Here is a 27,461-nt window from a genome sequence, read left to right on the forward strand (position 1 = left end):
GAATATGGCTGACATAGCCGATCTTGGAGGTGAACCTCCGTGCACATTGAGGGCACGTGAGAACACCAGCCACATAGTGGTAGTGAATGGAAGCAGGCTGGTGCACTTTCAGATCATCGCGTTTAGTGTCGAGGTCAACTTTACGTTGCTTCTCGAAATCGCGCACTTTGTCATGCACCAGCCTGCGCCACTCAGGACGTTGTGCTGCATATAGTAGTAGGGTGGTTCACGTTTGTATAGGAAAAATTCAAACTGTAGCTAGAAGAAGCGGCACCCCCTTATTTTGTTACATTTATTATGTTGACAAAATACACCAAGTTTGTAATCTTATCTTAACTACAAGGGAGTGCTCAAACACTTAGAAATTCTTCAAATTGTATGAAATCCAAAAAAAATAAGTTACTCTTTTTTAGATTTTTATGTAAGTAGTAGTTTTCACCTTATTTGAAAGTGTGATTTAAAAGATATTTTTTTGAAAGAAAATGTTTTTCTACTTCAAAACTTATACATCACATGTGCAAATAGTGTGAAACCAGATATTTAAATAAAATTCTGAATAATACTCTTTTTTTTGGGTTTCAAACAACATACAAAATTTCAACGTGGTGAAGCACCCCCTTGTAGTTGAGATAAATTACGAAACTTGGTGTATTTTATCAGCATAATAAGTGTAACTAAATAAGGGGGTGCCCCTTAGGAAAAAAAAATGTTTTTTGAACCACCCTAACATACAGGGTGAAATTTAATTCACTGGCCAAATTCATTCCCGGCACTAGGTTACACTTAAGGAACCTATTTAGCGAAAAAAAAGAGTACACTTTTTTTTTATTTTCATTTTTCAATTTTTAAATATTTTCCATGAGTCGTGGTCACCCTATTACCACAAATGTAAACAAACCTAATAGTAGGTTTTAACAACAACATCAGCAAAACCCTTATCTGACCTTCACTAAACCTTATAATCGTTGCAATAGAGTCCACCCCGTTAGTGTTGGCGATGGTAGGCAGGTTTATCAATTTCGAGGGTAGTCTAAACTAAACCATTCCGCGCTAGCGGTAAACATAACGGTAAGCATAAATGATTAGTCACTCGTCACTCGCCAACCTTAAAACATCGCGCGCGTACTAAGGTTAAAAAAAATGTTTTCGAACCGGGAATATTACGAAGTGGTACGGTGTGTTATTTATTAAGTGTTGAGTGTTTACGTGGTGCACAAATGGAATCCGTTCCACGCCTTCGCAGACAAGGATTGAATCCAAGAGTACCATCTCGTGGGACTTTCGTTAATTGCGTCGATTGTTAATCAAATGTACGTAAGTTGATTCAATTTTTTAAATACGCCTGAATGCAAAGATTCCTGACCTAGTTTTTGCTCATTGTTTTTAAGCCACGGACGTTTTGTTAATAATCATTCATTAGTCAGAAATAACATTTTAGATTAAAAATAACATTTTAGATTAAAAGCCCGTTAATATGAAAGGAAAAATTAGCAACTTATGTAGGTAATCTCGCTGCAATAGGGTTCATAATTGGTGACGCGATTGCAAACAGCGGGAGGGGCGGGTGTCAATGACCTTAACTGATAAGATAAAAGCGAGTGTAGTGGGTAGTTGTCGGTTCACCATAACGTACGAGGTTTTTAGGACAACTTGATGATGAGTTATTTCGAAAAAAATGTACTGAGCGGTATTAAAAGAAAAAACACGTGTTTAATATTTTTTCGAGCTCTTTCGGTTGTTTCAATTTGGCCAGTGAATTAAATTTCACCCTGTATAGTGATACTGGTGTTTTTATAAACAAACCAAGCATTTACATTCAATATTGTGACATTTGATGAAGTGAAACTGCTGATGATGATCAGAATGGAACTCTTCAACGACGCATAGCTCATGTTTGGGGATTTGTCCTCTTCGTTATGTTTGTTAAGCACGTTAGGTTTTTAAGTCACATTTTCGTCAAGCTCAAGTTCTAATGATGGGATCCATAAGGAATCGAGGGAACTCTACAAATCTGAATGGCATTGTATAGTGACTTTTGTATTTTCATCAGACAAACAAGGATTTACATTAAGAACAGTGGCATTTGATGAAGTGGTATTGCTGATGGTGATCAGAACGGAACTCCTCGACGACTTGTCTTTTTCTAATTGATTGTTAAGCAAGTTACCCCACTGGCAAAACAAGCAAGATTTTGAATTCGACTTCTACCTGAACCTGGACCCGGACGCGGACCCGGACTCGAGATCGCGAATTCGGACACGGACCCGTTTTCTATTTGGTTGGTGTAAATGGTGTTGGTGAATTTTTTGATTAATTCGGGCGAAAACTGGAAGGTTAGGTATCATAAAATGTTCATGAAGAGAAATTGTAAGAGATGGTTTCATTACCAACAACTGTGGAAAATACTGTTTGGTTACTCTTTATTTAAAAATAGCAAAATCAAATTGCATGATTTCATTCGTTTTCTCCACTGTAAACAGAATAAGTAATGATGTTACTATGGATATGAAATAAAATGTGTGTTTTTATATCTTTAAACCCAATTACTAAGTAGACTGCACATACATTAAAGTCACATTAAAATTCCATTTCGCGAAATAGAGATTCAACATTTAACTTTGCAAAAGTAGATAATTGAAATATTTTAAAAGCAATAAAAATAGATTAGGTTAGATTCGAGCTACAATGACATAAGTTTGGGTTCAAGGCAAGGTTGCAGGGCCTCAACATGGGAAAAAAGGGGAGGGACTGTTGGCCTGCCTCAGTGAGCCAGAACTCACCCACTAATCCCTACTACTGCCGTAAGCAGGTAATGAATTCCCAATGTATTAAGTTTAGGTTTAATAAATTATAAATATATTTTATTAATAACATAATAATATACAAAGGTTAGGTTAGGTTTTTTATAATGTGTTTATACTTATTGTTGTTTTTTTATGTGTTTTTGTATTTTACTTTTATATTCATGTTATAAATGACCTAGCCTAAGAAGAAAAATAAATAAATGATAATAATACAAATATGTATAAGCATAAAGTAATAAATAAGCCTACAGCTATTAATAATGTCCGTAATCTGTATAATTCCAAAATACGGATCCCTCGGATGCGGATGCTGCTTACATAATCTCGTCTGTCAAGGTGTTTCGGCAGGAAAGGCCTTGGCAGACTTATAAATTCCTGAAATGAGGGTTCATACCTACCGACTAGAATTGGTTTCATGGTGGTATCAGATGGGTTAGTGTACGGTAACCGATGGTCATCTTGCTTATAATCTCGTCTGCCAAGGTGTTTCGGCAGGAAAAACCTTGGCAGACTTATATATTTCTAAAATGGGGGTTCATACCTACCGACTGGAATTGGTTTCATGGTGGTATCAGATGGGTTAGTGTAGGGTAACCGATGCAGACCTTGCTTACATAATCTCGTCTGCCATGGTGTTACGGCAGGAAAAGCCTTGGCAGACTTATATATTCCTGAAATGAGGGTTCATACCTACCGACTGGAATTGGTTTCATGGCGGTATCAGATGGGTTAGTGTACGGTAACCGATGGTCATCTTGCTTATAATCTCGTCTGCCAAGGTGTTTCGGCAGGAAAAACCTTGGCAGACTTATATATTCCTAAAATGGGGGTTCGTACCCACTGACTGGAATTGGTTTCATGGTGGTATCAGATGGGTTAGTGTAGGGTAACCGATGCCGACCTTGCTTACATAATCTCGTCTGCCGAGGTGTTTCGGCAGGAATAGCCTTGGCAGACTTATATATTCCTGACATTAGGGTTCATACCTATCGACTGGAATTGGTTTCATGGTGGTATCAGATGGGTTAAATTAGGGGTCCCGTTGACCACCTTTGAGAGCGTCTGCCAAGCACTTCCGGCTAAAAAACTACTGGCAGACTTCGCTTTTATGTGTCTACATGTAAATTTCTAACTGCTGCCATAACTATTATTTCGGTATCAGATGGGTTAAATCAGCCCCCTTTTTTCGCACCGGAAGTGGCCTTCTTTTTCGTACTTTCGGCAAGTTCCGCCGTGGCAGACTATCGAATTCGGACTTAGCATCACTTTTATGGTTTCCCATTGTGTATTTCATCGTGGTATCAAGTCGGTTAGAAATTTTGCGGCCGGCTCTTCTACTAGTGGCGATTATGGCATTCACCCCCCTTAAGGGGGAGGCCTATGTTCAGCAGTGGACGTCTTATGGCTGAGATGATGATGATGACTAGTGTAAGACAAAGATAGTATGATTCTCTCTGTCTTATCTATGATTAAAATGAGACAGTTCTTGGACAAACTATAAGTTATAGCCGGTATTAAAAATTATAACTATAGATGGTCAAGCAAATCTTGTCAGTAGAAAAAGGCGGCAAATTTAAAAAATGTAGGCGCGAAGGGTTATCGTCACATTTGAATTTCGCGCCCTTTACTACTGACGACTTGACAAGATTTGTTTGACCAATTTTTTTTTAACAATTTTGGCCTGGATGCGAGTCCTTTAAGCCAAATTTGTTTGACCAAGTATAGAAGAGTTCTTATACCTTAAGTCCCAATCTAGGACAATAATTTTAATATTTTAAAGTAGAATCTAATCAAAATATTTATTATTTTTATCTATGATGAATCCAAACACATGAGCGTTTAAAAATCATAAAAATACCTCACGAAATTTGACAGTCGTGACGACGCAATCGCTTGCGTTGCGGCTGACACTTCTTTTAATATCCATATGACTCAAAATCACTACAGCAATTTAAAAACATTTTGAATGTTATAAGATTCATTGTCGTTTAGCAACATCCATTGCATACCGGGCACAATGGCGTAAACAATCCGTTATCCCTTCGCTGCGCCATGTCACTAAAGTACTATAAGCGACACAAATCGTGACAAACTTATAAATAAACAAAGATTTTAGACCATAAAACAATCATTTTACGGACGTAAATGTTGAATAACATTGACATCGTTAGAACAATGTTGTCAACTGTACTATTTTAAGTGGTTAAAGTGGTTTGTGTTGGTTTGTGATGCGATTTCGCTTGCGTATTTTGCACCGGGTAATTAAATTAGTAAATTATAATTAGAGCCGGTAGCTTCTTTAAATTATGTGTTAAAAACATAATGTATTGATGTTACTTACCTTCGAGTTCAAATAAAAATCGCATTCGCGTTCTGAAAATGGAGTACCATTTTAACGATCTGTGTATGCCTGCCGATCATCTTTTAACAGGTAATTTGGATTCATTAGTACCAGCTGTTAAATTTGATGTTTATATGAATAATTAGACGTTAGAACCCCAGGTTAAACAGTGATACTTGAAGGTCTTGAAGTTGTCAGGTTGTTTATTTCCGTTGACTATTTACCCTCTTTAGAAATTAGTAAATTTAGAAACTACCAACTACTGAGTTTTAAATATTGTCGAAAACTCACATTTTTGCAGACACAGATTCCAAAGTAACTTTGAAAGATCATATTCTTATTTAAATCAAGTCAGTAAGTCCTCCTAAGGAGTTTATAAGAACCCAAAGTGTATTTATAGAAATGAAATTCTTCTCTGGGTGTTCTTGAACCAAACTTTTAATAACCTTAACTTTTATGACCGTTATACTTAATTTGTAAAGCTTATTACATATTGTTTCTTCTGATGGATATTTATTTTATTTTACACAATTGAAACACATTTAAATAATATTTCATGTTGTATAAAAGATCTCATACTATAATCTCTGGTGTCCCATGGAATACTAGCAAAAATTACCGCCAATTCAATTTAAATAATTACCAAATGGATCAGAGTTTTTTTTTTATTTAAAACTAAACCAATACTATTTTCTAAACAGTTGATTCAAATTTGACTGCCATTTTCCACGGTGCTATCACTAGAGCAGTGTTTTTCAATCTTTTTCATGATGCGACCCCCTTAGTACCTATGTACAAAATGTTTCGCTTATGTATTGCCTAATAGCTGCTAGAGTTTGAAAAACACTGCACTAGAGGATAAAACTGACCAAGTAACCTCACATTCAAACAAATTTAAGACTTATATCAACCAGGATATGAACCATGATTACCTTTTGTATTGTTTTCGAGGTCCCAATATTTCCGATACAATATGCATGTAACTGCGTCGAAATATCAGGAGCTCGGAGGCAATACAAAAGGTAATCATAGTTCATACCTCGATCAATATAAGTCTAGAGAAACTAACCGTGAATCATTCAAATTCAAGATTCTCAAAATGCTTCTTCATTCTAGACCCATACGCAGCTGAATACACTCCGCAGTACATCATGCCGTCACAGGAAGGGGAGTATGAAGTGCGGAGCAGTATACTGGTGGACGGTGGAGACAGGTTTGGTGTCTCCGCTGTGCAGTTTGACAAGTTTGAAGAGTTAATCTGGATGGGTAATCAAGGGGTATGTGTGTTATGCAAATTTGTATAATTAGTTGAAGTTACAAGTTTCAAACATGTTTTATTTTGAAAATTTTCATTTGGCTTATATTATTTCAATATTTGTTTATTTTGTAAAATTTCAAGTTTAATATTCCCCAAGCAAGAATTTTGAAAATTTTCATTTGGCTTATATTATTTCAATATTTGTTTATTTTGTAAAATTTCAAGTTTAATATTCCCCAAGCAAGAATTTTGAAAATTTTCATTTGGCTTATATTATTTCAATATTTGTTCATTTTGTAAAATTTCAAGTTTGATATTCCACAAGCAAGAAGTAACCAAGAGGTGTCTTTTCAAACTTCTTATAATACATTTAATGCTGTGGCTGAAATCGGTCAGGAGAAGAGAGAGAGTCAGGGTTTATCATGTTTATTCTTTCACCAAAAAGTAACTTATCTGTAATTAAAATTATTTTGTTGTGGAGATCTTATTGGAATTAACTTAGGTTTAACCTGAACCTCCAGGTTGACAGCTCCACAGTATACGGCTAGGCTACCAGTGCATCTTCAAATATTGTCCAATCAGTATTAAGACAATTTATAATACTTTAAACTCTCACATACACACACACACACACACACAGCTAGTTCAACCTGGCTGAAACGTCGGAAAGGTGAAATAATGCAATTTAATCACATCAGACCCGTTAATGACATTAATTAAGACTATTTAGCCCTAAAATATAAATTGAACATCATAACTTGCTATATTTTAGGGCCACGTGACATCGTATTACGGCCCAGCCATGCAGAAGTACACCTCGTTCCAAGTCCATGAGTCTGAAGAAGTGAGGGATATACTGACGATGGAGAATGGTATTTATGCTCTCACGAAAACGTCCCTGCGCCATCAGATACGGAGAGGCATTCCGAAACATACTCACAGGTCGGTAACATACATTTTGTGACTTTCAACCATAAACCTAGTATTACATAGATGAGCTATACGCGTGCCTCCGTGAGGGACAGAACATATGCAAAGCGACAATATTAAAAACACGTTTTAACATTCCTGACAACATACCAAAAACTTTGTTGCCCACCATAAACCATACTAAATTTTTGGTGGGGAACAAACAAAAAGTGAGACTGACAAGGACAAGCAATAATACCGCTTTCTCTGCTACTCCTACTGAAATTTCCATAAGTGCATCTCGTTCGGTCGTTTGGCCCCTCCCCCCGTGTCATCTCTATGCTTTCATCCAAAAGGCACCACATTGTTGGTTGTCGATAAGGTTGGTTTCAAATTGTAGCTATATGGAAATAGCGCGTTACAGACGACCGACATTAAGTACCCTTTTGGGCACATTTATATGTCGGAAAAGCTTTTTGTGTGAGAGACAACATGCTCCTTACCATGTCTCCATATTAAAACAAATCAAATAGAGTACTGAATAAATTGGTTAACCCTTTAGTTCGTAGCGGCAACATACTTGCCATCATACTTAAAACAAAAACGCACAATAAACACTATTTAATTTTTATGTTATTACTTGGGCTAGCTTTAGCTAAACTTATTATTAGTAGGTTAGAATTGATTTATTTGCAAGATTTTGTTACCTTGTCACAAATGAAGTTGGTATGTTATTTTTTCTTGTAACCATAGGCAGGCGTGTCTCAATCCGCGATTTCGTCGCTTTGCTACAGGTAGCTAAAAGTACATCCGTTCGGCCCCCATTTGGGGTTTGCCATAAGCCGCGCGTGGCGCTTTCGCCACCTAGCGGCCATATCTGTGCTGATCGTAACAGACGCGTTTTGTTAGAGTGAGTCTTCTGTACTTAGTACTATTATTTATTCTGTGCCATAGACCTCATAAAAGTTCACCAGTTGGCCAACAGGTCGCGCAACATGACGGACATGCAGTGTCTCTACCAGGTGAATTCTACCAAGCTAATGATGGGCGGACATCAGGACAAGTTGATAGATCTCGACCTTACCAAGCTGGTGGAAACTGTTATTGTGAGTATTTCTTTACAATATGAAACTTTTTATTTTATTTTATATACAGACCATTTTTTCTTCCATAATTCTTATTAAAATGTAAAAATAAAACTACGCGTTTGTATACAAAAGACTGCTTCTCAATCCACCAACGCAGCAGCATCTGACGTCCAAGAGGCTTCAACACACATTTCCCTTAACCTCTTTACGTGGTATCACTCAAGAAAAACCGGCCAAGTGCGAGTCGGACTCGCGCTCCAAGGGTTCCGTACATTACCCAATTTTAACAATGTATTTTTTATATGTGAAACGCCAGTGAATTAAAAAAAAAACCCATCAACCAAACACTAAGTATTTTGTCCGACTCACGCTTGACTGCATATTTCTAATAAGTTTTCCTGTCATCTATAGGTAAAGAACTATTATGTATATTTTTTTCAAAATTTTTGACCCAGTAGTTTCGGAGATAAAGGGGGGAATGGCAATTTTTTGGCTATTTTCTTAAATAACTAATAAAATATTTATTTTAAAATGACAAATAAAAAAATATTTGAGATTCTCAAAATGAGCTCTTTCATTTGATTTGTAACACGATATACATAGTTTAAAAAACATTTTTGTAATGTATTCATGTAACCCCCACAAGTGGCCTCCATGTTTAAAATTCATTTGTTTACGTAAGATGAAGATGTCCGTCTTTGGGTCACGAATTTACATATCTGTACCAAATTTTAACTTAATTGGTCCAGTACTTTTGGAGAAAATGTGCTGTGATAGACAGACAGACGCACGAGGATCACTCCTATAAGGGTTCCGTTTTTTCCTTTTGAGGTACGAAACCCTAAAAACGGTCCCGGGCACGATTGAGTATATGCCTCGAATTATAAATAGAAAACAACAATTTTTTTAAATAATTTACGGTTTAGACTCACTTGTTTTTAGTCACTCGCGCGACGTTTCGTAGAGCCTAGGTCTCCTGTCATGTCGCGCGAGTGACTAAAAACAAGTGAGTCTAAACCGTAAAATTATTTCAATGTTAGTATGTCTCACAACAGCTTAAATTCGAACAAAAAAATTACACTGTAAAATAGTATACTTACTGTTCGTCTACTGTCAAGACTTACGTCGGTTTAAGCTGTTTATATCTCCACAGCCGATCCCAGAAGAAGGCTGCGCCGTGCTTCGCGGCGGCGGGAGCTCCCTGGTCGCCTGCGGCAGCGCCAGCGGCTCCGTGAGCCTCCGCGACCTGCGGAGCCCGACGACGGCGCAGCACACGTTCCGGGCGCACTCCGCCTGCCTCTCCGACCTGGACATGCAGGGCGACCTGCTCATCACGTGCGGTTTCCAGTCGTGAGTGTTATACTTGACTATAGTAGCGAATGAAATTTGCGACCAGTTTTTTAACTGACTACGGCAACGCAAAAGGAGGGTTATGATTAAATTTGATGCTTTGACGGCTCGAAGTATTCCGGCAGTTCTATTTTTAAAGATGTTAAATATTAAACAGGAGGCTAGAAATAGCTAAACTGGTTTGATTAGCACGTTATTATTTCGCTGATTAGCAAAACATTTTTTTATTACTATGGATTTCCACAAAGAAACGATTAATCTATTAATTACACCAACACCTCAGCCCTTCAATATATCTCACGTGACATTTAATAGAAAGAATCTAATATTGTGAACAGAGTAAACGGCGTAGCAGTGGCGGAGCCCTACGTGATAGTGTGGGACGTGCGTCGCCTGCGCGGCGGCGCGGCCACGTCAGCCGCGTGGTCGTGCGCCACGGCGGCGCCTCCGCTGCTGCTCCACTACCTGCCCGCCTTCTCCGGTCGGGCCGTGGCCCTGTCCGGCGACGGACACGTGACGCTCCTCCATGTCAACGCTAGTGATGACAACCACTCCGTTTTCCAAGTAAGATTCTAAAGGGGCCCACAGATTACCAGCTCGCCGGACGATATCAGCCTGTCAGTTAAAGCAAAGTCTTTTTAATTCGTGACTATGTCTTACCGTCATCAGCTGTGCCTATTTTATGTCGATTATTTTTGATTCAAATCAAAACGTTGCAACTGAATACTTGCATGTACGATTATACAACATTGCTGTTTACCTGTTTTTTGTGTACTCTGTGCTCGCTAAAAATAGTAAGTACTCTTATCCGTTAAATATACTGTCTCATCAAAATGAATTCGTGACAACTTTCTATTCGATTGTTCAGTACCTAATGTCTAAAGTTAATAGTTTAGAAAAATATATTAATTGCCGAAATGTGATACAAAAGCCTAAACCCTACCAGTTTATTAATACCATGTTACTAGCCCCACCAATTAACGACTTTGCAAACAATATGGACATTTTAATATTTTTTTAATGTTAGAGATTGATATTTTAAACGAACTGGACGACTTGGACAATAATAGCAGCTTTTTCTGTAAGATCACGGATCTACCCACTTTAATGCCTAAAAAAAAACCTACATATTCAATTATAACTCAGAATATAAGAAGCATTTATAAAAACATGGATGACCTAGAAGTAAACTTAACCTTATTCCAACAGATTCCGGACGTTTTGGTACTCACGGAGTGTCGGTTTAATCACGACAAACCTCTTCCAATAAAATGTAATTACTCATGCTATAATACTACAAAACAGACAACGCAAAATGATGGGGTAGCAGTTTATATAAAAAATTCTATACAACATCAGATAAAAGAAGTTATGTTACCCGAGGCTTCTTGTATACAAATTACTATATCATGTTTTACCATACTCTGTATTTACCGTTCTCCATCGATAACGAACACTACTAACTTCGTTACGTCTCTCGATTGGTATTTAAAAAACAACCATTTGGGGAATAATGTCATTATTACCGGGGACATCAATATTAATATTATGATACAAAATAACTCGACTATAAATTACCTCAATATGTTAGCATCGCACGGCTTGTTGACAACACATAAACTAAACACTCGAATAAATAGTTGTCTGGACCACATAATCACAAATCTAAACCCCAATATATACTTTTCCAGAACAGCTATACTTGACACTACGATAACAGACCACCACATGACTTTGCTAAATATCTACTCTAAATCTAAAAACATGCCTAATAAAGCTCACAAAACCATAACTGACTACCAACAAGCACTTAATTTATTTAAAAACAATGATCTCAACGAGTTATTAAAAATAAACGACCCCAATATTTTGACAAACAAATTGATTTATTACCTCAATAATGCAATCGTAACAAGTTCTAGGATAGTTAGAATTCCATGCAATAAAAGGACGTTAAGACCCTGGATTACTACAGGTGTACTGAATTGTATTCGGCATAGAAATAAATTGCAGAGGACACTTAGACATGACCCTACTAACGAGATACTTCAAATTACTTATCGCCGATATAGGAATTACTGCAATAATCTAGTGAAAAAATTAAAACAAAAATATGAACGTGATCTTCTAAATGAGGCCAAAAATAACAACAAACTATTATGGAAGTCAATAAAAAATATTACAAATTTAAATAAACCCAGAAGTAAAAACAATGAACTTGCAAACCTATCTGACTCCCCTATCTCTTCAGCTAATTTTATAAACAAACATTTTACTTTTGTCGGACAACATCTAGCTGAAAAAATTGCACCAACTTGGAGCTACGATCATAACCTCACAACATATTTAAACTCCTTATACTCTCATGCGTCATCAATTGGCATAATAGAGCCAGATCTGGGAGAAATTGAATCCACAATCCTAAATCTTAAAAATAAATCTGCATCTGGTTGGGACAACATACCAACAACTTTTATTAAACTGGCAAAATCTGAATTAATTCCCATTCTAGGCCATTTGACTTCACTGTGTTTCTCCAAAGGAATATTTCCTGACGCTCTTAAGCGAGCAATTATCCACCCAATCCACAAGGACGGGGACAGAACAGATATCAACAATTATAGGCCCATTTCAGTCCTTTCCACAATTTCTAAAATCATAGAAAAGATAATAAATCGTAGATTGATAAATTATTTTAATAAATACGATCTTCTGTCAGACCGACAATATGGTTTTCGTGAAGGTAAGAGTACGGAAGAAGCGATACTTGAACTAACTAACTCTGTCTCAAAGCACTTGGAGAGTAAAAAAAAGACGTTATGTATTTTTCTAGATTTACAAAAAGCTTTTGATACTGTGTCTGTCCCCGTCCTAATTCGAAAGCTAGAATCTATGGGTGTTCGCGGAAACTTCTCAAAACTAATCTCATGTTATTTAAACAATAGAACACAGCGTGTTAAAATAAGTAATGAGGTATATAGCTCCGATGAACAATCAACGCAGTTTGGCGTGCCCCAGGGCAGTGTCTTAGATCCTACTCTTTTTCTGGCCTACATAAACGACCTTACTAACATCCAACTTACAAACGGGCTAGTTATTTCTTATGCAGATGATACAGCTTTACTATTCCATGGGGAAAATTGGGATGAGGTATATGCTCATGCTGAGGCTGGTCTTTCAAAAGTGATGATATGGTTACAAACCAACTTACTTTCATTAAATATTAAAAAAACCAATTACATAACTTTTTCAATTCTAAACAGTACACAACCGGATAGGATAAAACATAATTTAATTGCTCACAATTGCATTAATCAACAAAATGATACTTGCTCATGCCCCAATATCAATCATGTTACCTGTACTAGATATTTAGGTGTCCATATAGATCAACTACTTTCTTGGAATCAGCAAAACGAAGTAACTGCTAATCGAATAAGAAAGCTGAACTGGTTATTTAGATATCTTAGGCATGTCTCAGATAAGGAACTATTAATATACATATATATAAAACGCTAGTACAATCAATTATTCTCTATTGCTTACCTGTTTGGGGTGGTACTCATAAAACTAAACTCATAGCACTTGAGCGGGCGCAACGATCTATCTTAAAGACACTTCTGGGTAAAAAAATAAGATACAGCACTGTCGACGTTTACCGTGACGCGGACGTGCTTACAGTGCGACAGCTTTACATACTAAATAGTGTTCTCAAGGTACACAAAACATTAAAAATTGATAATAACTTAATAAAAAAACGTAATCCACATTCGGTAGTTAATCAACTTCATACAGCTAAGACTTCTTTTGCACGAAGACAATTTTATGTATTATCAATCAATCTATACAACAAAGTGAACAGGCTAACGAGCATTTACACAAAAAGTTATGGAGAGTGTAAAAAACTTTTATCAACTTGGTTAAAAAATAAAAACTATGATGAGACTGAATCACTCATAGAATAGATAGGATAGGTAAATAAATTATGTAACTGTATAACGGATGGTACGGAACAAGGGACGTTTATGCAAACGGGTAATTGTTTAGGATATGTACTTTATTTCTTACTTATTAATCACGCTAATGTTTGAATTCGGTTGTGAGATACAGTTTGTTAAACATTAGTGTAAAAATATGCATGTTTCAACCCTAGCTAGTAGATACTTAACTGTTTTGTAGACCACTTGGGTAACCTACTGTTATGTCTTTTTCTTATATAATATAATACTTATGTAATTAGTTTACAATAGTATTTAAGATTACCTTAAGTTATAGGTTATTTTATTTTTAGCGCTGAACCCTGTATGAAAGAGCGAATACCTCCTAACACAAGTTTTTAACTTAAAAGGAGGATTCGGCACCTATGTCTTTAAACGTGTGTTAAAAATAAATAATTTTGAATTTTTTTTTTGAATTTTTGAAAGCAAAAGGTGACAGTTCCGTCCGCCGCTGCTGCTGCACTACCTGCCCGCCTTCTCCGGCCAGGCCGTGGCGCTGTCCGGCGACGGACACGTGACGCTCCTCCATGTCAACGCTAGTGATGACAACCACTCACGATATGATTACCAGTCTACGATATCAGCATGTCAGTTAAAGCAAAAGGTGACAGTTCCGATCAACTGACTGGCTGATATCGTCCGGCGAACTGGTAATCGTGCTAATCGAGAGGTGAAATGTTGCTAATGTGAGGTTGGGCGTTAAAGGAAAACAACTAGCTTTGAGTATAGACGTATAATGACTTAAATAACACGTACATGCACTTATATACCCTGGCTATGCTTGTGTGTGGGTGAGGCATAGCACACACACTACACCTCCCCCCCCTTGTAGAAAAAAAAGATTAATCTTATTTAAATTTAATCTTTTTTTTATAAATTTAATATAAAGTAGTTTGTTCAAACAGTTTTAGCAACGAAAGTAAAAGTGCATAAATGAACCTTGAAGAAATGTTTCACGAAAACAAACCAAAGAAAATAAGTGTGGATTATTTATTTATCGTATGGCATATGTACATGTCACTGGATTACAATGTCAAAGGTTTCGTTAAAATTTCGCCCTGTGTGGATTAAGACTGCATCGAGCAAAATCAGCGAAAAAGGCAGTCACCGTTTAGTGGCTAGCGTCCACATCTCTTGATAATTTTTTTTATAATAAATATCATTATTATCCCAAAGAGTGTGTTTACAACGAATCACCCTTGAAAATTTGAAATCATTTACAATATAATAAATACACTCATGCAAAGTTGTACCTAAAACGAGATGAACGAGTGTCAGCGTTTAGTAAAATTTGTATAAAAATTTCGATGCTCAAGCTATAAAATCGAGTGATTTCGAAAGCCAGATAACTGGACTACAACGAATCAGGCTTTTCCTATTTTTCCTCTTAAAGACAACAGAGAAACTCAATCGTAAACGTAAACTTTCGTAAAATTTCCATACATCCGCCATATCTGTCAAATTCTCCTTTGAATCAGATGCCCGCTGTGGGCCGTCCGGAGCGGACGCGTACTTAAAATCTCCCATTTTGACAGTTCATTTATGACATAAATTCATGTCCGTATACGAATGATGATACCAGTGAAAAACTGTGTTCAAAATAAATAGGGTAAATGAATAATGTCACACGGAGATCAAGAGTCATTAAAATTTTGATTTGTTTTTATTCATAAGTCATAATACTTTAAAAATATAACAAATTATATAAAAAATATACGAACACAACCAAATCAGTGTAATTAGTTTCTTCCTAATTCACTAAAAATGAAAAAAGTTTGAAGATTTGTTTTATCTTATTGGAATAAATTTTCATTGTGCTGGCATTCATATTACGTCATTTTAAAAACATATATGACATAATGTCAATATACTAGATAGACAATTTATCAACAAATTTCTTCACATTTTAACGTAAACAATATAAATTATTAAAATTTTATTTATGAAGACGAAGCAATGTTGTTCACATAATATCAGCAATAAAATTCTTAGTTTCAACCAGTTTTGTTGCTATTCTGAGAGCTATCACGTGCTTTGAAAGTTAATTCAATGATATATCATCAAGAAATTGAAATCAAGACTCGACCTGCAGTCTCAGCGAGTTTTTGTGGCTATATTATCAGTTGAAAGAACGATATTTAAAGCCAATACCGCAGTGGTCTGGTTTACGAGTACCTATATTGGTTCCATGTGACGATTTTTATATAAATGTATCTATCAAATTAACGTGCTTTTATTTCATTGATATTCGGTGCAAAACGATAACTCAGTAACGAAAAATAATTACTTATCAGAAATGCCTTAGGGTTTTTTTCAGTGAACGTTTATTTATAGGTATTTATGAGGTCTTATGTCTTATCAGTGTGGCTTTGGCCTTTGGACATTTTTGTAATGCTTTGTAATAAGGTAGGTGAGGTATCTATATCCCTAATTGTAGTAACCTTTTTTTGAATGAATTACAATTTAATTATTTAAATAAAAAAGTGGTCTACAAACATACATATCCGCTCGGTCCGCTAAAATAATTTAAGTGCCCTACATAATAGGTATATTTAAGATTAACAATCAGTAAACATCATTAATTACGCTCAAATGCTTGTTTCAAAGGTATAAAAGTACAATTTGCTAAGTAAACTGTCAATCTACATTAATTATAATAGATAGACTCCTAGAAGTCAGCTTACTGAAGATTATGAACAACATATATTATAAGTACTTTCTAAATAAAATACAATTTGTTTTTCCATGACTCATGTAGGCCGTATTTTACTATAGACCATTTTAAATTGAAGATGAAATTAATTCATGATAAAAGCTAATAAGGCCCGGTAATATTTTCTATTATTCTTGAACTTATGTTCAAGTCAGTGTTCAACTGTCAGTGCAAGTAACAAGGCCCGGTTCCGAACCAACATGGTATGGTTTTTTTATAAAACGTGTATTTTTCAAAAGCGCCGGAATATTTTTATAACTATTTTGGTATATATGAAGAAACATTGATTTGGTCATAATATCCTGATTATTAATATTACTATTTCAGTTAAAATAAAGGTGGGCCTTATATGCTTCACCTGACCTTATTCGTCCACATTTAGATCCTATAGCTATATTTGGTCACTTTGGCCGTCACTCTCCATTTGATGCCGATTGTACTAACCATTAAAAGTACAGTTCATATGTACTTTTACCTGTACTGAAACTTAAGCATTTGAGCGTAATTAAAGATGTTCACTGATTATTAACATTACGTGTTAAAGAACCGTGTCCCGATTTGGGCCATGGTGCGTCCATTAATGAATCGCATACTAACGGATAGAGGTTTACGAGTACATTCAAAGAAAAATAATTATAGGCAACCCAATACTAGTGGCTTAGTATACCAAAAATAAGGGAAGAGGGGAAATGGTCGGCTCCAATCTATGAAGTCCAATCTATGCTATATTTCATGCTTTCTTCATGCTTTTAGCAACTAGGGCAAGTTATATATCATTTTTGTATAATTTAGGGACGAGGAATTCAGTTTTTAAATAATCGTATATAGGTATAACGATTCATACAAATAAACTGATTTTTGCACAATAAATGATAATGATATGTAATTTTAGGACAATTTTGGCCTTTACAATCACAGTGTGGTGATTTGTACTAAATAAAAAATTGCAAAATCTAGGCCTAGCAACAAGCTCTTATGAATCGTAATTAATCTTAATCTAACTATCAGAACAATTTATTGATGTTAATATTATTCCATAATAAAATTGGATTATTATACATATCAAATTTAACACTAAGAATTTCACAGAAGGATCGTCAAACATTAAAAATATTGTATAAAAAATACTAGTCTATAATTTCTAGAATAAAATCTAAATGTCAAAAAAATAAAAATAGGCACTCATATATTTTTTCTGAATATTAATTAGTAGCGCGTGGCGGTGATGATTTCTATTCAAATTGAATTATGGCCAAAGTCAAACATTAAAAAAAAAAACTGAATCTGGCATTTGAAAAGTGTGAATACAATGTTTTAATATTTTACAGATAAATTACAGGTGATAATTTTGTAGATGTGGAAGGTAGAGTTGTGCTAGGCGTGGTAAGCGGGTGCAGATGCAGGAGCAAATAATAGGCACCAAGCGTTCGTTTTCGCACACCGATTTACTGTCCGTTACGACACACAATACACACATCTATCTATCTTTATACAAACAGAAGGAGAAAGAGCGAAAGCCAAATAATAATTACAAAACACAAATTTAACGGGAAAAAGCAACTTAGTATGACAGCCTCGATAACAACGTTCGTATCTAGCTCTCTGCGCCTGCGGGAAGCGGGCACAATACATCGCTGTCAGCGCTGCAGCCGAGGGCGGATCGTTAGACCGTCAAACACGGCGCGCAGCGCTTACAGCTGCTCTAGGATTACTTACACAGAACAGAGCTCATACATGTGAAAATTATCTAATAATAAAATCGGTCGCTCTGTCCGCGGGTAATTTAATATATTTGGGATTTACAATAAACTATACATTCATCCCTACAATTTTACAAATGAAATGGGTTTCTGCCAACATTGCCACCCTATTATAAAGCAGTAGGCTTTTTTACTAATAAGGGATGCCCACCAAATACGCTCATAAGAACGATTTATTCTATAGATATAGGCTATGAATTATCTAATGATATACAGGGTGTAATCGTTAAGTGTAGCCGGGCTATAAATCCGTAAATATAACAGATATCAGAAAATTTCAAATTGATATCGAAAGTGCGTTATCCAATGAGTAAAATTACATTAATATATTTTTTTAATAAAAGCAGAAATATCCCAAACATTAACTTCAAACCCACCCATACATTTAGTACGACGACTCACCCCTCAAAGAACGTTGGTGTTGTAAGAGATAAATCTGCTTGAGATTCATTATTTTCGATAATAAACTGTAATAAAATAATAAAACTACCGTTTATGAAATAATAAATCTAACATTTATTTTTTAATCACGCCGCAAAGTTAATTTAGAAATATTTAAGGGGGCCCGTCAATGTATCGCACAAGAAGGGCGTCATTTCGAGAAACTACTGTAAACAAAAAATGTACGTCCTTAAAAAATAAGTGTTAGATTTATTATTCCATAAACGGTAGTTTTATTATTTTATTACAGTTTATTATCGCAAATAATGAATCTCAAGCAGTTTTGTCTCTTACAACACCGACGTTCTTTGAGGGCTGAGTCGTCGTACTAAATGTATGGGAGGGTTTGATTGGAAGTTAATGTTTGGGATATTTCTGCATTTATTTAAAAAAAGTTATTAATGTAATTTTACTCATTAGGTAACGCACTTTCGATATCAATTTGAAGTTTTCTGATATCTGTTATATTTACGGAATTGTAGCCTGGCCACACTTAACAATTACACCCTGTATAAGTTAATTCAGGACGCGTCATGGACCAGAACCCATACTATCCGGGACACAGTTCTTTAATATTATGTAGGACTAAAAAGGCCCTCTGTCGGTGCGGGTGACAAGGCCCAGTCCCGGGCCTTATTGAACGTATGAGATGAATTAGTAAATTTAAATATTTTAATATAGGTAGTTATGAGTTATTTGATTTCCCGATAAGTTTTAAGTAAGCATCACTTACTGACTTACAAAAGTATAAGTGTAGTACCTGAATTTTATTAGATGTTTTTAAAGCCTTATTATCAACAGAGCTTTAAAAATTAAGTTATAAGTGAAATATAATAAGCGTCTATAGTTGTAAAAAATGTTACAAGACCTATAACTAATGAAGGGATAATTTTAGATAGAGTCCACTTTTTTCGAGTAGGTAAAGTAGACGATTTCTTATATCTTTAATAATAAAACTCCTAGGTTTAATTTGGTCTATGTCTACAAACCGCATACCTACCATCGCACACCACCACACTGTTAACTGACAGTCCATAAACCTTATTACAAAAGGCATAAGGTCTACCGATGGACAGTTAAGAGCGTCGCCGTTTTGTACCTATCTTAATACAAAAGTCAACAACGAAAATAATTAATTACCTAATACGTCACATACCTATGACATGACATGAACAAACAAGGAAAGCTATATATAAAAAGTGTTTTTTCTCTGTCTTCTCACAAAGGAAAGCTTTGACAGTTTAAATTCCTCAAAGAAGGTCAGTAGTTAACACTAAACTCGAAACAGCACCTTTAAAAAAACATTAGGGGTCACTGACCTGTCCCAGTAAATTGAGGTAGTGTGCGTGAGCTGCGTTTGTGTGTGAAATGGGGTAATTTGACAGAATCTGAAAATTTACCCTCCTCGACGCCCTCTTAATTTTTTTAATTTATTTTGGATGAAAAAAAAAATGGCTATACACACAGCTTATACACAGTACCAACTGAAGAACTGGTTAAATATCTTTAACAGGAATTAATCATAAACTTACATATTCATATGAATGCGATTTGATAAACCAAATTAGACTATTAAACCCTTAATTAACATTTCAACTAATTAGTAAAAAAAACTTACAATAACATACAGGATATTAAAATCTATATAATATATTATAATATGTTGTACATATTCATTCAGAGACTCAGTTTTCATAGTTTTATGTTACAATATGACGTCATTCAATTAAATATATTTTCTTTGTTTTCTCATTTTATTTATTCATTTATAGTGACATATTTTATGCTTCACTGAAATCAAAGATCAAGGGTACGCAACGCTTTTACATACGTGGTCGGCCGACCTTACTATACATATAATATATTTATTTATTAGCTCAGGATACAAGGATAAGTATTTATTTTTAAGCGCGCACACATACTATTTATTTATTCATACAGGCAGTTCTTTTAACACATCCATACACAATATCATTCCGTGTGTCCAAGGAGTCTCCACGATTGATACTCGACCGAATCATGGTCAGACCTCCAAGGATTCCGTGCCTGCCTTGTATCCTGGCGTACCCTTGCTAACCTAATCGCTCAAGGCCGCCTCTCGGGCCACCGAAGATGCGATAGGTACATATATTTTTTTTTCAATTACTTTCTTTCATTATACCACTCAAAATAAACCATCACTCAAAATACAACCACATAATAACTCAAACACCATGAAAACTTTAACATATAAGAATTTCAGCAACTCTTAGTTGATCAGGCTAATCGTCTTTTGAAAAACTTACGTGTTAAGTTTTCCCATACATCAATATTTTATCACTTTTCCAATAACATACAAATTCCATTTTACTAATATTACAATCGACAACCATGCTAACCATATTATTATTTCATTTATTTCACATTCCTTACCTTTCTTAAACTTACCACAACATTCATTTAAGTACTAACATTTATACGAAACTTACGCCCTTTAAAAACCAATGTTTAAATCTTTTCTTAAACAAGCCCATACCTACAATAACACTGATCTTCTTTGCAATAGGTACCACTATTTACTTTAAAAGTCATGATATCCATAATTATAATACTTCGTCATTATTTTCTTTGTTAAATATGTCAATCCATGAATTAAAAAAAGTCTTGTCCGATACAATTGTAACTCGCTATCATAAAAAACACAATTCAAATTCTAATTAAAAATAAAGTAAGTACAGTCAGCAGCAGAAGTTGCTATACACTCCAGGTGCTCAAAGAGAGGTAAACGTTTAAACTGTCAAAAAGTTGTTGACTGTCATGGTAGTATTTACTTGTGAGCGCTCAACGTGTCACAAATATGTTAACAGTCGCTATTCATTAATTTCTACACTTACAACAAGTCATTGATACCTTAGCTGTCAAAAAACCAATGGTATCTAAGCGGTCAACGTGTCAAATATATCTGAACAATATGGAAAAATAGACTTTAAAGCACACAAGTATGGTCGAATATTGAATGAAAGATAGCCATGCTAATTTCAGGTAAAGCGTTTTGACAATCATCGAAAGCAGTACAGTCTTGTCATCACATACATCTATCTCACGTTTTGCCCTTCAACCATTTGACAGGAGCCTCTCGTTCAACTTACTGCAAACTATTTCTTTTAACAGAATCGTCAAGACGAATGACACATAGCAAAAGCTAACTGAAGCCGAATTTAGAGCCAATTGTCAAGGCACGTTGTGGTCTCAGTAACAGGCGTTTGCTTTTCAAAGCAGAGACCGCGGGTTCAAATCTCAGTCGTACGCACCCAGAGATTAGGTACAGCTTTTTGTTTTTTTTGGGTTTCATTTCTATTATTAATTTGTGTCTTCTGGTTTTATGTTAATTTCGCATTAGTTTATATAATTTTTGAAGATATATATGTCACATGTAGCGTATGTACGACTTTCTATCAGGACTTTGTAGGTTTGAATTTGAACCCGCAGTAAGCGTTACTTAGATTACTCCTGTGCGGAATGCCATTTGATATTTACTGCTAGGTTGGATATGTTTAACACCTTTAGTGCTCCTCACGTGGGGCCACGGCTAGCCTCTATTACAAAGCCATAAAGTTTACATGCGAGATTGGGGCAGTCAGTGAACGTGTTACGTTTCAATTCAATTATTTTCTCCTTCGTTCTTTGATCGATTCGGGGCATCGTATTTTAGTACTATAGGTACAGGTTGGACCATTTAGATCGGTCAGTATGGGAAAATCTAAAACTAAAAGACATACACCGATCTCTTCTTAGGAACCATGTCATCGATTTTAGTAACAAAAAAAACTGCATTCATACATTTAAAAAAAGAAGTATGTAAAATGTATTGAAAATAAAACCCGGGCAAGTGCGAGTCGGACTCGCGCACGAAGGGTTCCGTAACATAAAGCAAAAAAAGGCAAAAAAAAAACGGTCACCCATCCAAGTACTGACCCCGCCCGACGTTGTTTAACTTCGGTCAAAAATCACGTTCGTTGTATGGGAGCCCCACTTAAATCTTTATTTTATTCTGTTTTTAGTATTTGTTGTTATAGCGGCAACAGAAATACATCATCTGTAAAAGTTCAACTGTCTAGCTATCACGGTTCGTGAGATACAGCCTGGAGACAGACGGACGGACGGTCGGATAGATGGACGTACGGACAGCAGAGTCTTAGTAATAGGGTCTCGTTTGACCCTTTGACCGTACGGAATCCTAAAAATGCTGGTCTCTTCGAAAACTTACTAAATTAAATTAAACGACATGAAAACAAAGCATTTTATTAATTTCAGACATCATGTTTCATAGTAACATTTATTGCTTAAGACCTACACAGTCGATATCTAAATAGAAATAGTCTTAGTTTTATTTTTCAAAACGTTCGGGGTTCGATTCCCGATCTGAGTACACATTTTTTTTTAAATGTATGAATGCAGTTTTTCGTGTTACTAAAATCGATGACATGATTCCTAAGAAGAAATCGGTGTATATCTTATAGTATCAGATTTTCCCATACTGGCCGATCTAAATGGGCCACCCTGTATAGTATATTTTAGTACAATAAGCGGGCTAAATAAATATATTAGAGTCTGTGCGGAAAGAGAAGAGTTGTGGAATGTATTGGGCCCCATACATTCCACGACTCTTCTCTTTCCGCACAGACTCTAACATAGATATATAATATGCTCTATGGTTTGGAAGAACAGCCGCATATGACAGTTAAAATAAAAAAACCGATCGTTCTCGTAGAACCTACTTATTTATTGTCTAAGTTTGACACTTAACGATAAAATACTTCTTTAAGAAAGGAGGTGTCAATTCGTAGTGCTACAGTATTTATTTTAAAGTTAAACATATAAAATGTTGATGCTTAGTTACCATTGAAATAACAACTGCTTAGCAACTGGTGGCACCCTGGCTGCTGACGTACGTGATTGGCAGTGCGTGTAGGTATTAATGACAGCAGCTTGAATTTGATTGCTTAGTTACCACTGACTTTTTAACCGTTATTGTCATTGTGATTAAATAAGGGTGTATGTGTTAAAGAAAAACTCAGAAGTTAAGGTTTATGTGACGAACTGATAGCCTACGTGAAAATGACATCTTAGATGTCCTTATTTTTGTGACGATTGAAGTGTATATGTTTTCTTGGACACCTTGCCCGCTCAGGTATATCTGCTGCTGACTGTACTTATGGTTAAAAGTCGGTACTGACATACTTTTATATTCTAAGGTATGAGATTTAAAATATTTTAATTATTACTTACTCTTATTTCAATTTAATATCATTACAATAATGTTTAAGTAATTTAAATCAGTGCACGAGCTATGAAATTAGAGATGAAATAACAGACGCCGCATACCGATCCCTTTAAGGAGTGCACGCGCCGCCGTTATGTTATGTGCCATATTTGTAAGTTGTAAGGAATAAAATCATGTCATGTTACTAAGTATAAGATGTATGACATTTAATAAACCGAAACTATCAAATGTATGTATTTTAGACCCCATATATTGTGGTTTTGTCATCAAGCGGCAGAGTTCTACTTACCAAAAATAGGATTTTATTCAGCCACATTAAAAACTAACATACGGACCTTTAATATAAAGTCCAACAAAAAGTTAAAATAAAAGTACCTATTATTAAAAAAAAATTAAACTACGAAGCTAACATAAAAAAATTAGCAATCAAAATAATTAAATGTCCCTTATTGCACGGCACAGCACTAAACTACACTTATCACTTTGTCGTTTTTCCACACACCAAACTACTCGCTCCATATAGTCCTTGGACCTCCAGACGCCACACTCGACCAAGGACACCAATAACGCCCTGCTGCAAACCATCATTACTAGCTTTGCCCCCGTCAGCATTTTACTTTTTATTGGAATCTTTCCGTTGAAATATCAAAACTGTCCACTTTTACCGTTTTTATGATACTATTCCGCAATAAAGTCATCCACCAATGCTTTACAGTGTAAAGTTTACAAGAACCTTCCGCGTGTAAAGTTCGTTTTAAATAATATGTATCTAGTCCTGGCAATTACTGTCCAATTATGCACGATTTTAATATCACTTATCCCATTTTCACTTTGCTCAGAAATGTCCGACACAATTTTGAATAACATAGTCCTTCAACTTAAAATTTTGATTTTTCTCCACGTCCTTGACTGGCAAGCGCAGCGCGCTGCCAGTGCAGCGCAAGGCCGCACTGGCAGGATCGCCATGTGAGGTTGGGCGTTAAAGGAAAACAACTAGCTTTGAGTATAGACGTATAATGACTTAAATAACACGTACATGCACTTATATACCCTGGCTATGCTTGTGTGTGGGTGAGGCATAGCACACACACTACACTAAGATAGATGAAAAACTTGCCAATTGGCCAGATTTACTGTTAAACAACTTGCTTAAAAAGTTGCCTATTTTTGCAACAATTCAATTCAATACGGTGTAAAAGTACATGTCAATAAGATACAAAAATAAAAATACACACACAAACACACACATCTAAAACTAATTAAACCTAAACTACACACACGTCAATTAATTTAAAGAAAAAATATTACACAATATTAATACCCACAAAATAAATGGGGCGGTGCTTCAGAGATAAATACCATTTTTGTTCTGCAGAAGCGGGCTATTCGAGCAATATATAAATTGAACCATAGAGACTCACTTAGAGATAAATTCAAGGAAATTGACATAATGACAGTGCACTGTCAATATATTTATGAGAATATTCTGTATGTACATAAAAATATTGTTAATTTTAGGAAAAATTGTGACATTCATAATATTAATACTAGAAATAAACATAAGCTCGCAGTGCCCTTCACACGGCTCCATAAAATTAAAAAATCATTCATGGGTAATTGTGTAAGATTTTATAATAAACTTCCAAACCATATTACTGAATTATCAATTAATAAATTTAAAAATTATGTAAAGCGTAAACTTATTTCTAAAGCTTATTATACCACACAAGACTACATGAGTGATAAAACAACGTGGGATTAATTGTGACTCGAAATAGATAATTCAATGTATGTACTTCTTTGTTAAGTTTTATTGACATTTGTTATTGACATTTAGATTTTATTCTAGAAACATTCTAGACTAGTATTTTTTATACAATTTTTTTTTATGTTTGACGATCTTTTTGTGAAATTCTTAGTATTAAATTTGATCTGTATAATAATCCAATATTACTATGGAATAATATTAACTTCAATAAATTGCTCTGATAATTAGCTTAAGATAATATATTATTATGTAAAACGTTCATAAGTGCTTGTTACTAGGCCTACATGAATAAAGTATTTTTGACTTTGACTTTGACTAAAATCCTCAACTACGATTATTGAGACTGAGATCATCACATATTAATTAAATTATTACGTTATTCATGAAAAGGGACCTTATTGTCGATGGCGCTTACGACGACGATGCTCCGATATAAATACAATGCCACGCGACGCTGTTGTTCGTTTGTGAATGATGTATTTAATCCATGTACTACAAAACTGCTTCTTTCAGTAATTTGACATAACACGAAAAAATTCCACAATACTAAAAATGACATTGATAGTGTCAAAAACTTATGTACAACAAAAAGGACAATTGCCCCGTATAATCCAGTGAAAATATACCTACATTACCTAACACATTCACTGCCAAGAACACGTATGTGTATTCATTTTGTACTGGAAACGCGATTCACTGCCAAGAACACGTATGTGTACGCCCGGCACCAGAAGTGTTAAGAAGTATGTAATAATGGTTCTTTATTCACAGGTGGACACCCAATCCTCGCTCTGCAGTGTGATGGACGTGTCAGCAACCAGCCAAGCTCTAGTCTTCGGCGACCAAGCGGGACATTTGCATCTCTTCTCACCCCAGCACAATCACGAGCCCGTGTTCAACAATTTCTCCAGGTAAGCTCTCTTTCTCCTATTTGATTCAGACACTACCAAAGGAAAACCAAGGAAAACTGGATGGACGAGGAGCCATAAAATGAGTCCACCTACATTGTGCTCTTCTTCAAATTCTCCTATTTAAACTAGTTTTATATTGCACTGGATATGATTGGATAACACAATTATAATTTAGAGTTATATTTATAACGAATTTAAATTACTAGTGTTGTTTTATTATTTTGTTGTCTTTGGTGTTTCTGCGTCGAAAGATCGGGAGTTCGAAAACAATATAAAAGATAATCACGGTCCATATCCCGGTCGATATGTCGGCGGCCGATCGTAAGATCAGGCATATCGTGACATTCATAGGCATATCGTGAAACGTGAAAATCTTTCACTCGTTCCCTGAGTCGACGGAGCCCCGGTAGCGGGGCTCCTATTTCTGGGCAGTTTGCCCTTCGGGCATCTGAAGCAACCTAACGAACCTATCTTACCTTTATATTGGTTTAATGTAACTATATCCTCAAAACAATACACAGGAACATTACGATCTGCCTGATCTTACGATCGGCCGCAGACAGATATAAGTCTCATTGAATTCACGATCTCCGACGTCAAGCTGAACGCCGTGCTTTTTAGTGAAACTCATGAATCTCATGATTTAATACTTTGCAGAGCCACAGAGTTCGCCGACGCCCCTCCGAACCTTCCCTTCGCGGGCCCCACCGACGCCACCTTCCAGTTCTCGTCCGTGCCCCTCCCCCCGCTAGCCGCCGGCCCGAGGTGGTTCAACGAACTACCCCCCGCCTTCTTTAGGAAGGGATACAGGTTTGTACCAGTGCTATATCACTTACGGCCTGTGCACACCGGTTGCG

At 35.7% G+C, this 27,461-nt stretch overlaps 1 protein-coding gene across 1 annotated transcript in view; it reads left to right on the plus strand.

The window, feature by feature from the left end:
- The first annotated feature begins 5,013 nt into the window (after positions 1–5,013).
- The window catches only part of LOC134670362 (PAN2-PAN3 deadenylation complex catalytic subunit PAN2), a 42,180-nt gene continuing 19,732 nt past the window's right edge, over positions 5,014–27,461 (plus strand). The window contains exons 1-8 of the mRNA XM_063528181.1: positions 5,014–5,235; positions 6,262–6,422; positions 7,176–7,345; positions 8,298–8,418; positions 9,554–9,750; positions 10,089–10,314; positions 26,465–26,604; positions 27,262–27,414. Of these exons, the coding sequence (XP_063384251.1) occupies positions 5,184–5,235; positions 6,262–6,422; positions 7,176–7,345; positions 8,298–8,418; positions 9,554–9,750; positions 10,089–10,314; positions 26,465–26,604; positions 27,262–27,414 (1,220 nt within the window). The 5' untranslated portion in view covers positions 5,014–5,183. The remainder of the gene's footprint in view (positions 5,236–6,261; positions 6,423–7,175; positions 7,346–8,297; positions 8,419–9,553; positions 9,751–10,088; positions 10,315–26,464; positions 26,605–27,261; positions 27,415–27,461) is intronic.

This window comes from Cydia fagiglandana, chromosome 13 (genome assembly GCF_963556715.1).
Source record: "Cydia fagiglandana chromosome 13, ilCydFagi1.1, whole genome shotgun sequence".
Taxonomy (NCBI): Eukaryota; Metazoa; Arthropoda; class Insecta; order Lepidoptera; family Tortricidae; genus Cydia; species Cydia fagiglandana.